Source organism: Dendrobates tinctorius, unplaced genomic scaffold, assembly GCF_039654945.1.
Source record: "Dendrobates tinctorius isolate UK_male_01 unplaced genomic scaffold, ASM3965494v1 ptg000249l, whole genome shotgun sequence".
NCBI lineage: Eukaryota > Metazoa > Chordata > Amphibia > Anura > Dendrobatidae > Dendrobates > Dendrobates tinctorius.
Window position 1 is genome coordinate 4,186,278 of NW_027361916.1, and position 15,431 is coordinate 4,201,708.

The 15,431-nt window shown below is 43.9% G+C and overlaps 1 protein-coding gene across 1 annotated transcript in view; it reads left to right on the top strand.

The window, feature by feature from the left end:
* Positions 1-12,368, top strand: part of LOC141063334 (uncharacterized) — a 54,717-nt gene extending 42,349 nt beyond the window's left edge. Inside the window, exon 8 of the mRNA XM_073557382.1 lies at positions 11,292-12,368. Within this exon, the coding sequence (XP_073413483.1) occupies positions 11,292-12,311 (1,020 nt within the window). The 3' untranslated portion in view covers positions 12,312-12,368. The remainder of the gene's footprint in view (positions 1-11,291) is intronic.
* The last annotated feature ends 3,063 nt before the right edge of the window (positions 12,369-15,431 follow it).

The following is a 15,431-nucleotide window of genomic DNA, read 5'->3' on the forward strand; positions in this document are numbered from 1 at the left end:
GGGGAGAAAACTAAACCCTGTAAGATAATAAATCTCCTCATATGTTTCCCTTATTATCTCCAGTAATTGTATTATTACACAGGATTCTTATGATGTTACATCGGATCATCTTTTTCTCATTCAGGTCTCTACAATATCGGATCGTCTCAGTGAAGATCTTCTACAAAAGAGAATTTTCCTGATTTACCCATCAAGGATGGATATGGACAGAGACAAGATGGTGGAGAGGATGTTACACCTCACCCTAGAGATCCTCTTCCGTCTCACTGGAGAGGTGAGAGATTCTGATGACGTCATATTACATCATTCTTATCTATGGGAATAACAGATGGACAGAACTGGAGAGGTGAGGACTCTGGAAATGTCTGGAGTGAGATTTATTAATGTGTCTCTCCATAACCAGGATTACACAGTGGTGAAGAACACCTCTAGTGATCGCTGTCAGGACCCTGTGTCTGAGGGATGGGGAAGACCCCTGAGCCCAATCACGGGGCCTCCACCTCACCCCCTGATCCATGAGGACATCAATGACCAGAAGATCCTAGAACTCACCTACAAGATGATTGAGCTGCTGACTGGAGAGGTGACACTGCTGGGAATGCTGGGACATTATACAGTAACACTATGAAGGGATCGGGGGGATGACGGTATTATTGTATGTGTCAGGTTCCTATAAGGTGTCAGGATGTCGCTGTCTATTTCTCCATGGAGGAGTGGGAGTATTTAGAAGGACACAAAGATCTGTACAAGAACGTCATAATGGAGGTTCCCCAGCCCCTCACATCACCAGGTAATAGACAGGACTAAATACACACGGCCTATAATTATCTGTATGTAGAGAATGAAGTCCCTGTATGTGTTTCCTCCAGATCTATCCAGTAAGAGGACAACACCAGAGAGATGTCCCCGTCCTCTTCTTCCACAGGACTGTAACCAAGAAGATCCCAGTGCTCCTCAGGATCATCAGGTAGATGGAGAGAAGGTGTCAGGAGATCTATGATGTGTAGACGGCTGTGAAGGTCTTGTGCTCAGTCTTGTTTTATCCACCAGTATTATATGTTTTATACTTGTGTAATGAGAACGGTGGAGATGGCAGGATTAGAGCTGATCATAGATGGGACTTCTCCATCTGTCTGTGACTTTTACAATATTTGTTTCAGGGTGAAGATCTGACCCATATTAATACTACAGAGACATATGTGAGGGGTGATGAGTGGTGTAAAGAGGAGATTCCCACATATGACTACCCAGGTGAGTAGTAACCACTGAATGCAGAGAAGTCACAGATTCCTCTCAGTCACCGGCTGTGGCTGCTTTATCGGTGGTGTAGTTCGGCCGTATTACCATGATCACCATTTTGCCTCTAGACCACAACATTCTCCTCCACCCAAAACTGTTCAAATTTCTTTGGGCATTGAAAGCCCTTTTCTATAGAACTTACGACCTGGAGTATCCACCTACCCCCTGGGATTAGTGTGAGGGTGATCCCTTAAAGCGAGATCTATTTGATTGCTTGTACCTGAACTAATATAGGCCGAGTGCGCGCTTGAAGAGTCACACTGAACACAGAGTTAGATGTCTACTCCTTTCTCAGTAAAGGCTTGCACACAACTGAAGTTTATTCTAAAGACAAAGTGACAGGAGATGGGTGTCACACAATCTTCTGAGTAGCCAGTGTCAGTCTATGATAGGTCCATTTCACCTTCACTTCCATATATGGTATCCAGTATCTCAGCTTCTGCATTCCAAGGATTCCTTCCAGAGTGTTGTCTGAAGACACAGACGCCATCTTGGTACACCATATCTGAACTGACTTACTGTATATAAGGTTTAATAATTGATTTCATCAGCCATTCTCTCCTTCACATTGGGAGACGATGACTGTTCCCTGCCCAGATCTGTAACTATAAAGCCAAATGACAGCGTACCTAGAATGTGCTGACAAGATAGAAAATCACTTAAAGAAAAATCTTATGCTGGGCCTGTAAGAGAAAGCGGAGGGTAATGATGCTGTTGGCTTCCTAGATCCCTGAGATCTTATCGGATGAATCTTCTCTCCCTTAATAATAATAATAATAATCTTTATTTATATAGCGCCAACATATTCTGCAGCGCTTTACAGTTAAACAGTTTCAAACACAACAGTCATAAGTAACAACGTTAACAATACAATAATTAAAGCGAAATAAGACGACCCTGCTCGTGGGAGCTTACAATCTACAATGAGGTGGGGGAGATACAAAGCACAGGTTTGTATTTACAATGATGTATTTACAATGATGGTCCAGTCACCTTCAGGGGGTGGGGGTTAGATGGAGATAGTGAATGGGCTACACACACACAAACATATCATGACTTTGATTACTGAATGTGATAGGCCGCTCTGAACAAATGTGTTTTGAGCGAGCGCCTAAAACTATGCAAATTGTGGATGGTCCTAATTAGTGTTGAGCATTCCGATACCGCAAGTATCGGGTATCGGCCGATACTTGCTGTATCGGAATTCCGATACCGACTTCCGATATTTTTTCAATATCGGAATTCGGCATCGGAATCGGAAGTTCAGTTGATTGACGGCCTGACGTCATCATGATGCGCAGTGTGTGCGCATCATGATGCGCCGTCATTTCGGGCCTTCCGGGGGTCTCTGCCGGCCTGCTGGGGGGCTGTGCCGGCCTGCCGGGGGGCTGTGCCGGCCTGCCCGGGGTCTGTACCGGCCTGCCGGGGGGCTGTGCCGGCCTGCCGGTGGTCTGTGCACCCTGTGGGGGTCTGTACCGGCCTGCCGGGGGGCTGTGCCGGCCTGCCGGGGGGCTGTGCTGATGTCCGGGGGTCTGTGCAAGCATCGTCCGATGGGACTACAAGTCCCATCGGGCGATGCCTGCTACCATGACAGTGATTGACACATTAGCCAATGATGGGACAGTAGTAGTCCCATCATCCGGCTAATGTGTTAAATGTTAAAAAAAAAAAAAAAAAAAAAAAATACTACATGCATGCTACATACATACTACATGCATGCTACATATATACTACATACATACTACATACATGCTACATACATACTGCATGCTACATACATACTACATACATACTACATACATACTACATATATACTACATACATACTACATACATGCTACATACATACTGCATGCTACATACATACTACATACATACATACTACATACATACTACATACATGCTACATACTGCATGCTACATACATACTACATACATACTACATGCATGCTACATACATACTACATATATACTACATACATACTACATACATGCTACATACATACTGCATGCTACATACATACTACATACATACTACATGCATACTACATATATACTACATACATACTACATACATGCTGCATGCTACATATATACTACATGCTACATACATACTACATGCATGCTACATACATACTACATATATACTACATGCATGCTACATACATACTACATACTACATATATACTACATACATACTACATATATACTACATACATACTGCATGCTACATACATGCTACATACATACTACATACATACTACATACATACTACATGCATGCTACATGCATGCTACATACATACTACATGCATGCTACATACATACCACATACATACTACATGCTACATACATTCATACAATACATACATAGACATACAGTACATATAACATAGAGTAACATACTTACCAATACTTGTCACATTGTTCCCCGAAGCCATTGTCTATTCCGGGATAAATATTAACATAACAAACCACAAAAATACTCACCCACGATCCGAAGCAGTCCACGAGTGTGTCCCACGACGATCTTGGGTAGAGAACTGCAGCATCAGATGATGCTGCCGTTCTCTACGGGCTGTAGGAATCCAATGACGGAAGGTAGGTATCCTTCCGCACTGTATTCCTCCGCCACTTAAAAAAAAAAAAGTCCCTAGTCTCACTTTATGCCATTGCTGTGTGGGAATTTCCCACACAGCAATGGCATAAAGTGAGACTAGGGACTTTTTTTTTTTTTAAGTGGCGGAGGAATACAGTGCGGAAGGATACCTACCTTCCGTCATTGGATTCCTGCAGCCCGTAGAGAACGGCAGCATCATCTGATGCTGCAGTTCTCTACCCAAGATCGTCGTGGGACACACTCGTGGACTGCTTCGGATCGTGGGTGAGTATTTTTGTGGTTTGTTATGTTAATATTTATCCCGGAATAGACAATGGCTTCGGGGAACAATGTGACAAGTATTGGTAAGTATGTTACTCTATGTTATATGTACTGTATGTCTATGTATGTATTGTATGAATGTATTGTATGTATGTAGTATATATGTGGTATGTATGTAGCATGTAGTATGTATGTGGTATGTATGTAGCATGCATGTAGTATGTATGTAGCATGCATGTAGTATGTATGTAGTATGTATGTAGTATGTATGTAGTATATATGTAGTATGTAGTATGAATGTAGTATATATGTAGTATGTATGTAGCATGTAGTATGTAGCATGCATGTAGTATATATGTAGTATGTATGTAGTATGTATGTAGCATGCATGTAGTATATATGTAGTATGTAGCATGTAGTATGTATGTAGCATGCATGTAGTATGTAGCATGTAGTATGTATGTAGCATGTAGTATGTATGTGGTATGTATGTAGCATGCATGTAGTATGTATGTAGTATGTATGTAGTATGTATGTAGTATGTATGTAGTATGTATGTAGTATATATGTAGTATGTAGTATGAATGTAGTATATATGTAGTATGTATGTAGCATGTAGTATGTAGCATGCATGTAGTATATATGTAGTATGTATGTAGCATGTAGTATGTAGCATGCATGTAGTATATATGTAGTATGTATGTAGTATGTATGTAGCATGCATGTAGTATATATGTAGTATGTAGCATGTAGTATGTATGTAGCATGCATGTAGTATGTAGCATGTAGTATGTATGTAGCATGCATGTAGTATATATGTAGTATGTATGTAGTATGTATGTAGCATGCATGTAGTATGTATGTAGCATGTAGTATGTAGCATGCATGTAGTATATATGTAGTATGTAGCATGTAGTATGTATGTAGCATGCATGTAGTATATATGTGTTATGTATGTAGCATGTAGCATGCATGTAGTATGTATGTAGTATATATGTGGTATGTATGTAGCATGCAGTATGTATGTAGCATGCATGTAGTATATATGTAGTATGTATGTTGCATGTAGTATGAATGTAGCATGTATGTAGTATGTAGTATGAATGTAGCATGTAGTATGTATGTAGTATATATGTGGTATGTATGTAGCATGTAGTATGTATGTGGCATGCATGTAGCATGTATGTATGTAGCATGTATGTATGTAGCATGTATGTAGTATGTATGTTGCATGTAGTATATATGTAGTATGTATGTAGCATGTAGTATGTATGTAGCATGCATGTAGTATGTATGTAGCATGCATGTAGCATGTAGTATGTATGTAGCATGCATGTAGTATATATGTGGTATGTATGTAGCATGCATGTAGTATGTATGTAGTATGTATGTAGTATTTTTTTTTTTTTTTTACATTTAACACATTAGCCGGATGATGGGACTACTACTGTCCCATCATTGGCTAATGTGTCAATCACTGTCATGGTAGCAGGCATCGCCCGATGGGACTTGTAGTCCCATCGGACGATGCCTGCACAGACCCCCGGAGCCTGCACAGACCACCGGCAGGCCGGCACAGCCCCCCGGCAGGCCGGCACAGCCCCCCGGAGCCTGCACAGCCCCCCGGCAGGCCGGCACAGCCCCCCGGCAGGCCGGCACAGCCCCCCGGAGCCTGCACAGCCCCCCGGCAGGCCGGCACAGCCCCCCGGCAGGCCGGCACAGCCCCCCGGAGCCTGCACAGCCCCCCGGCAGGCCGGCACAGCCCCCCGGCAGGCCGGCACAGCCCCCCGGCAGGCCGGCACAGACCACCGGCAGGCCGGCACAGACCACCGGAGCCTGCACAGACCCCCTGGCAGGCCGGCACAGCCCCCCGAAAGGCCAGTACAGACCCCAGAGAGGCTGTACAAGGGCAGGAAAGGGTTTTTCTTATTCCGATACCGGAAGTCCCATAGACTTGAATGGGACTTCCGGTATCGGAATCGGCGATACCGATACTTTTTTTAAAGATCGGCCGATACCATCCGATACGATACTTTGAAGTATCGGACGGTATCGCTCAACTCTAGTCCTAATATCTTGGGGTAGAGCATTCCAGAGAATTGGCGCAGCACGGGAGAAGTCTTGGAGTCGGGAGTGGGAGGTACGGATTAGGGCAGAGGTTAGTCGAAAGTCATTTGCAGAGCGCAGCGGTCGGTTAGGCCGATAGACAGAAATGAGGGAGGAGATGTAAGGGGGTGCCGCACTGTGGAGAGCTTTGTGAGTGAGAACAAGTACTTTGAATTGTACCCTGTAATGAATTGGCAGCCAGTGTAACGACTGGCGAAGAGCGGACGCGTCTGAGTAACGATTAGCCAGATGGACAACCCTGGCTGCTGCATTAAGGATAGACTGGAGAGGGGAGAGTCGAGTGAGAGGGAGGCCAATTAATAGAGCATTACAGTAGTCCAGGCGGGAGTGGATCAGGGCGACAGTGAGAGTTTTTGTTGTTTCCATGGTGAGAAAAGGGCGGATTCTAGAGATGTTCTTTAGGTGTAAGCGGCACGAGCGGGCAAGAGATTGTATATGGGAGGTGAATGAGAGATCAGAGTCAAACATAACACCCAGACAGCGCGCCTGCTGTTGGGGTGTTATTATGGTACCACCCACAGAGAGGGAAATGTCAGATTTAGGGAGGTTGGTAGATGGTGGGAGCAGAAGAAGTTCAGTTTTGGAGAGGTTGAGTTTCAGATAGAGAGCAGACATGATGTTGGAGACTGCAGACAGACAGTCAGTGGCGTTCTGTAGTACAGTGGAGGTAAGGTCAGGGGATGATGTGTACAGTTATGTGTCATCAGCATAAAGATGGTACTGAAAGCCAAATCTGCTGATGGTCTGTCCAATTGGGGCCATGTAGAGAGAGAAGAGAAGGGGGCCAAGGACTGAGCCCTGAGGTACCCCAACAGCGAGAGGAAGAGGAGATGAAGTGGAGCCAGAAAACAGAACACTGAAGGAGCGGTCGGAAAGATAGGAGGAGAACCAGGAAAGAGCAGTGTCCTTAATGCCTAGTGACTGGAGCCTAGAGAGTAGGAGAGGATGGTCAACAGTGTCGAAAGCTGCAGAAAGGTCGAGAAGAATGAGCAGAGAGTGGTCACCATTACGTTTTGCTGTCAGAAGGTCATTGGTCACTTTGATGAGTGCAGTTTCTGTCGAATGTAGGGGGCGGAAACCGGACTGTGAAGGGTCTAGGAGGGAGTGAGTGGAGAGGTAACGGGTAAGGCGGGAGTATATCAGGCGCTCCAAGAGTTTAGAGATGAAGGGGAGATTGGAGACTGGTCTGTAGTTTGTGCAGGATGGGTCGAGGGTGGGTTTCTTTAGTAATGGAGTAATGATAGAGTGTTTGAAGGAGGAGGGGAAGATGCCAGAGGAGAGGGAGAGATTAAAGATTGTAGTTAGGTGAGTTGTGACGACTGGAGAGAGAGACTGGAGGAGATGTGAGGGAATGGGGTCGGTTGTGCATGTAGTCGGACGAGAAGAGGAGAGGAGCCTGGAGACTTCTTCTTCTGTGATGGGATCGAATGTGGAGAGTGAGCCAGGGGAAATGCAGGGAGGGATGGGAGTCACTGAATTTGGTGATTGGGAGCGGATTTCCTGACGGATATTGTCTATTTTCTCTATAAAGTGGGAGGCAAGGTCATCAGCGCAAATGTCTGTGATAGGGGCTTGTGCTTTTGGCCTGAGGAGGGAGTGAAAGGTGTCAAAAAGTTTCTTGGGGTTGTTGGATAGTGAGGAGATCAGGGTGGTGAAGTAGGTCTGTTTGGCGAGGTGAAGGGCAGAGTTATATGTCCTTAACATAAATTTGAAGTGTATGAAGTCTTCTGGTGTGCGTGTTTTCCTCCATAAGCGTTCAGCACACCTAGAGCATCGCTGGAGAAATCGAGTTTGCGATGTGAGCCAGGGCTGTTTCACTCTGTGTTTGGAGGTTCTGAGGGTGAGGGGAGCTACTTGGTCAAGGGTGCTTCTAAGAGTGTCATTGAAGTGATGTACAGCCAGATCAGGACAGGACAAAGAAGAGATTGGGGACAATGATGAGTGTAGGGAGTCTGAAAGTGTATGAGGGTTAATGGCTTGTAGATTTCTGACTGAATGGTAGGTAGGAGGGTGCTGGGGTGAGCGAGGATTTGTGAGTGTAAAGGAGAGAATGTTGTGGTCAGAGAGGGGAAGCGGTGAGTTATCTAGGTAGGAGATTGAGCAGAGCCGGGCGAAAACCAGGTCCAGGGTGTTACCGTCTTTGTGTGTTTCAGAGGTTGAGAGCTGAGAGAGGCCTAGAGAAGTGGTTAGTGATAGAAGCTGGGATGCAGATGTAGAAGTGGGGCTGTTAATGGGGATGTTGAAGTCTCCCAGGATAAGGGTTGGTAGTTCTGAGGACTTGAAGTGCGGCAGCCAGGCAGAGAAATGGTCCAGGAAGTGGGTGGGTGAGCCTGGGGGCCGGTATATGACCGCTACTCTGAGGGAGAGGGGACGAAAGAGCCTGATGGTGTGGACTTCAAAAGAAGGGAATGAGAGTGATGGAACTGGGGGGATGACCTGGAAACCATGGATGACCATTGTGGGGACAGGAGTATGCCGACTCCACCACCAGGTCTGTTTGTCAGTCTCGGGGAATGGGAGAATTGTAAGCCACCATGGGAAATGGCAGCAGGAGAGACAGTGTCAGAATCCTGAATCCAGGTTTCCATGCGGGCCAACAGATTCAGAGAGTTTTTCAGAAAATAATTGTGTAGGAAAGGAAGCTTGTTGCATACAGACCGTGGATTCCAAAGGGCACTTCTGTGCTGCTGAATGTCTCATGGTCCCCACAAGACCAGGTCCAGTCTTTCTGGCCAAACTTCCCTTTTATGAGCGACAACAGTAAATGTGCAGTGAGGCCAAGTGTGAATTTCTGTCCAATAACAGCAGAGTTTCCCTTTATCCTGACTTTTCAATTTGTATTAGAACCAACTAACTTCAAGGAGGATTGTGAGAATCTCCAGGACTAACATCCCACCTGTGCCCTGATAGATCTCTAAGCTGTGCGTGGCTGATGGCTGTAATATACATTTATTCCCGCCTGCAGGAGATGTGTTGGCTCCAGCCCTGGTGTCATGGATTCTCTCCACGTCATAAATTACATTATGTTTTTGATCCTAAGAAATTCAGATTACTGCACAATCTCTCCTGAAATGGGGAGCAATATTATTTTCTCTAATCTTCTGCTCAGGATCCATAGTAGCTCCAATGATCCACCATAAATGAGGGCAACTCTGGTTTACTGTTGTGTAATCTGTATTTGTAGTTTTCAGTTAATGAGACTCTCATGCTCTGTGGGCGGGGCTGTGGGTGGGGCTGTGGGCGGGGCTTTATGTGGTGCTCTGATTACATATTCATCTGTATTGGCTTATGACAGGTCGCTGATCCCTCACTGACCTGCCCCCATTATTACATAATGCATATAATAGCATTGATATTATTGGTGATAATGCCTATAATATTGTGGCTATTGTGAGGCTTAGAAAAAAAATTACATCCAGCAAAATGTCACCGGTGATGGCGGCGCCTGCACAGTAGCATCTATCTCTTACTTATAGATGCTACTGCGCAGGAGCCGCCATCGCCGGTGACATTTTGCTGGATGTAATTTTTTCTCTAAGCCTCACAATAACATATTGTGCCCGGCTTGTGTCTCTGGAGACCTCCCCCCACCTACCCCCGGAAATTGTTAAGTCAGCTCTACTCAAATGTGTCTGTCACTAAATAAACCAAATGCTTGAATGTCAAAACAGTTCAAAAACGTGGTTCTGTGTGGAAGATTGTAAAGCCGTCATGGAGGCATAAGGCTGGCAGTGATGGGCATTGTGGGTAATAATAGCGGGGATCATGCCTCATTCCTCTCTAGGAACATACACGACATCTTCTCTGGGGGTTCTTTCTTGTTTCAGTTACTGGGATGAGTGCAATAAAATGTCGCTCAGTGAGTCTTCTCACATCTTCACATTCTAAAGGATTGGCGGGGACAACATTATCAAAAACAAGATTTTCAGTGACCTTTTCCTGATAATCAAGGAAAGTATCTGCATTTCCGGCTTTTTTGTATAACACAAAAGAATTATATGTGGCCACCTGAAACAAATACATGACTAACTTTTTATACCAGATCTATGATTTTCTTGATACCTGGTATGGCTGTAGAACCTGATCTGCAAGGTCCACACCCCATATATTTGTTGTAGTCAGTGACAGACATAGGTTTTGGAGTAGTGGATCCCTGTTGGTCTGCAGTGGCCCTTGTGGCATCTGTGTGGATCGAGCTCAGGATAAAAATATCTTTATTATACTTAAGGACAAGCAGCTCTCCATTGTGTAAAGCCCCTGACTGCCCCTTTTAGAACTTTTTGCTGACCAATGATTGTGGAAACGGTTTTTGCAAATGGTCCCACAAGCCCCCATGTTAAGTTCAACCAGCGTTTTAAATAGGGGTATCCTGGTGTAGTAGTTGTTGCACTTTCTTCACTGTCAGAACATAAAAAGTGCATAAGCCTCCTCTGCACTATAAAACTGATGGGTGATTTTATTTGTTTTTATTTCTTTTTCCGGAAATAGAAAACTCTGACATGACTGACGTGACCAAATTATTGGGGAGACAATTGAGAAAAGCCTAATTCTTTAGCCTAACCCTAACTTTAGCCTAACAGTAATTAACTTTAGCATAACACTAACCCTAACTTTAACCTAAAAGTAACCCTAACTATTGCAGTAACTGTAACCTGCCTTATCTGTTTTTCTATTGACAAATTATGGACCTGAGTGGGGACTTATTTTTTGTGAGATAAGAATTGGTATTATTTTCGTCTACATAACATTGATTGGTTTCTTTTTATTCGATATTTGGGAAGCAGAATGAACAAACAGTTGAACACCACACACTACTGGCTCATCCAACAAGGTTTTCTATTAGACTGTGAACTGTCATTGTCTTGGTAAATAATTAAAGTTTTTTACATAGCTTGCCATTTTTATGGACAGTTTAAGTAGAAATGTTTAAAAATATAAAACTCAAGGATATGTTATTAAAAAAATCGTTTTTTTATCTTAGCAGTTGACTGTACCAGGAGATCAGAAAGACCGCTGACATCTTCAATTTTTAAATCTAATGATCTTGAGATCCTGCAAGATACAACTGAAGTGATTGCCATTACTCCAGATATACCATCATCCATTCACAGCAAAGATCTGTCATCTGATCCTATGAAACAGGTCCCATCTTCTGATTCATTACTGACTACTAAGGAAAATCAAAGTCACAAAACAGGCATTAAAAAACAAACTGCTCCTAAAGCAAAGAAGCCATTTTCATGTTCTGAATGCAGGAAATGTTTTAACTGGAAATCACAATTGGTTAATCACCAGAGAACTCACACAGGGGAGAAGCCTTTTTCCTGTTCAGAATGTGGGAAATGTTTTAACTGGAAATCACAATTGGTTAGTCACCATAGAACTCACACAGGGGAGAAGCCTTTTCCATGTTCAGAATGTGGGGAATGTTTTAACCGGAAATCAAATTTGGTTAATCACCATAAAACTCACACAGGGGAGAAGCCTTTTTCCTGTTCGGAATGTGGGAAATGTTTTAACAAGAAAGAGCATCTTATTAGTCACCTTAGAACTCACACAGGAGAGAAGCCTTTTTCCTGTTCAGAATGTGGGAAATGTTTTAACAGTAAATCAGATTGTGTTAAGCACCAGAGAATTCACACAGGGGAGAAGCCTTTTTCCTGTTTAGAATGTGGGAAATGTTTTGTCAACAAATCAGAATTGGTTAGGCACCAAAGAACTCACACAGGGGAGAAACCTTTTTCATGTTCAGAATGTAAGAAATGTTTTAACCGGAAATCACAATTGGTTAATCACCAGATAATTCACACAGGGGAGAAACCTTTTTCATGTTCAGAATGTGGGAAATGTTTTAACCGGAAATCAAATTTGGCTGATCACCATAGAACTCACACGGGGAAGAAGCCTTTTTCCTGTTCAGATTGTAAGAAATATTTTAACCAGAAAGTGCTTCTTGATCGCCATCAGAGCAGTCACACAGAGAAGAAGCCTTTTTCATTTTCTTAATGTGGGAAATATTATACTTGGAAATCAAGTGTTAATAAACATCAGAGATGTCACATAGGAGAGAAGCCTTTTTTATGTTCGTAGTGTTGAAATAGTTTTAACCAAAATTGAATATTCTTAAATGCGTTGTCTCTTGTCATTCCTCATGTTTGCTGACAAAAGGATAAAACTAAACTTTATTAATTTATAAAATTGATTCCAAATCTAAAACTATACCCATAATTTGCCCCCTGAAGGTTAGTCAATAGCTGACTAATAGAAAAAACATATATCCCACAGTTCAGTATATAGGGTAAGGTGACGTTTACACACTCACTCTCCAAGCCTCTCATTTCTATGGGTTTCATCGTCCTCTCCAAAGGTGATTCATCAGCAGACTATTTAATATTGACCTATATTCAAGCGAGACTAGACAAAGAAAAACTAAAATCATGAATCATGTTATCCGAAACAGTCAGAAAACTAGCCACATATTGGCAGTTCCCAGACCTCAAACTATATACTTGGTAAGTTTATAAGCCTCTCCAGTGTCAGGAATAGATAGTCTGTGAAAATACAGTATAATTCTTGTGTTTTTTCTCCTGTAGGGACTTCCCTAGTTTGGTATTGTAACTGCTGTTACTGTATATACTCGCGTATAAGCCGAGATTTTCATCCCATTTTTTTTAGCTGAAAGTCCCCCTCTCTGCTTATACATGAGTCATAAATGCCAGAAGGTCGGCGGAGGAGGGGGAGCGGGAGGTGTCAGCCCCCCTGCTTGTCCCATGCTCTCAGGCACCTTCCTTCAGTGGTCACGTGGTACCACTCATTAACGTCATGAATATGCGCATATTCATGACTTTAATGAGCAATACCACGTGACCGCTGAAGGCAGGAATGAGAGAACAGGGCTGCAGAGACCACGCCAGGAGGGGGTAACTATATGCGATATTCACCTGTCCCCGTTCCAACGCTGCTTGCCGCTGTCTGCTGGGTCCTCTGTCAGTGACATTCAGGCAGCAGAGGGTGTGATGATGTAGATAGTGTGCGCCCTCTGCTGCCTGAAGGCCACTGACAGAGGACCCGGCAGACAGCGGCGAGCAGCATTGGAATGGGGACAGATGAATATCTCAGGTGCCGGGTCCTGACCCAGCGTTGACACCAGCATCTGTCCCCATAGATTGCCGGTGTCCCCACCTGCTCAGGACACCGGCACCTGGCCCCCAGCGACAAGAGGTGATTATGTCACTTTTTTTTATTTGCAGCAGTAGCATATGGGGCTTATTCTATGGAGCATCTTATGGAGCAGCATATGGGGGCATAATCTATGGAGCATCTTATGGGGCAGCATATGGGGGCATAATTATGGAGCATCTTATGGGGCAGCATGTGGGGCCTATTCTATGGAGCGACTTATGGGGCTGTCACATGTACCTGTCCTGTGTGACACGACCCGCAGTTCGGTAACTAAAACAACAAGACCAACACGTGTAACTGTCCTGTGTGACACGACCCGCAGGCCGGTAACAAACAACAAGACAAAGGGGAAGGGAAAACAGTTACAATGGTGGGCCCTGCAATAGGAAACGGGGACGTGGAGACCTCCTGCACTCCCCTGAGGCAGTGTCCCTGAACACTCCTAGCGTTCCCTATACAGGCTCTTCACCTGTCGCCGAGCAGGATACCTGTGTCCCTAACTCAGCCTGCACCTATCCCTTTCTAGGGAACTGGGTGATGCAGACACTGTTCCCCACCGCTGTACTAATACACACCAAGGAAAATATACAAACGGGAAAACACCAAAAACACTTATCTTGCTCTGCTGCAGCACCGGGCAGCAGAGTGCATCACCGGATTAACTTTTCGCAGTGGCTCGACACCTCAGCCAGCTGCCACCTTCACCATCTCACTCTGCTGCGGATACCGGGCAGACAGAGTTCAACACCAGTTTCAGCAGTGGCTCTATACCTCAGAGCCAGCTGCCCACTTCACCAGGTTTCAGCAGTGGGTTAACCCTAGAACGCATGACCATAAAAATCTACACTTTCACATACCTGGGGCCTTTTAGGCCCATGTGCAAATAACATGGAATAACTCAAACAAAAATAATTTTCAAAGTTTATTTAAAAATTGCAAAGTAAGGATGCATTCCCACTAGCGCTGGTGTCTGCCAGGAGGAGATCTGTAATGGATCTGACCTCCTGGTGACCCCAGCTAAGGCTGGCGGAATCCCGGCATTCCAGGAGCCTTAACTGGAGTTACCAAGAGATCAGATCCATTACGGATCACCTCCTGGCAGACCCCAGCGCCAGTGGGAACACAGCCTAAGATGTGAATAATTCAAACATTACTATGTGCAAAAAAACCCAAAAGAGTAACTGAACGGGCTTAAAACGCCCAATATACGCATTCGATATAACTCTTTATAATAATGTTTTTTTGTCTAAAAGTTTTTTTTATATAAAAGTTGCAGTAAACATGCTGCAGGAATATCTCTTTTCAAAGGTTCCTTTTCTACTTTACTAATGACCGCAACAACTGACAGGACGAGTTCTCTTGTCATCAAAACGAAGGCTTCTCCGAATATCCTCAAATCTATTGACTGACATTGTAGCTTTGTAATGTGGATCTGAAAAAGGGTTCATAAAGAGTTCTCTGATAGGAACATCGTATGATTTTGTACTCCCTGCCAGAAGAGTAAGGCCAATATAAGCATACAGTTCCTCTTTTGTTATATTTTTCCATGTTTTTTTCTTCCTGAAGTGATACGTTTTCCTTCTAAGTTAGTACACAAAACTACCTCATCTGCAATATCATCTGAAAAAAATGTACAGAACATATCTCTTTTGGACAGGAATTGTGGAATTCCTACAGTTCCTTGAGCAACTCTTACAATATTATGTGATGGGGTTCGTCCAAGAACCTCAGCAGTACTGTTCCAAAAAACATTAGTTTTGGATGTTCTATTTGTACGTTCTGCTGGATCCATTACTTCTTCATCATCTGAAGAATCACTGGACGATGAAGTAGAGACATTAGCTGGTGGCATGTGCTCTTCATCAGACAAAGAAATTTCACTGTCTTCATCACTATCAAAAATGATTGCTTTGATTTCTTGGTCAGTCAAACCCCTGGATGTAG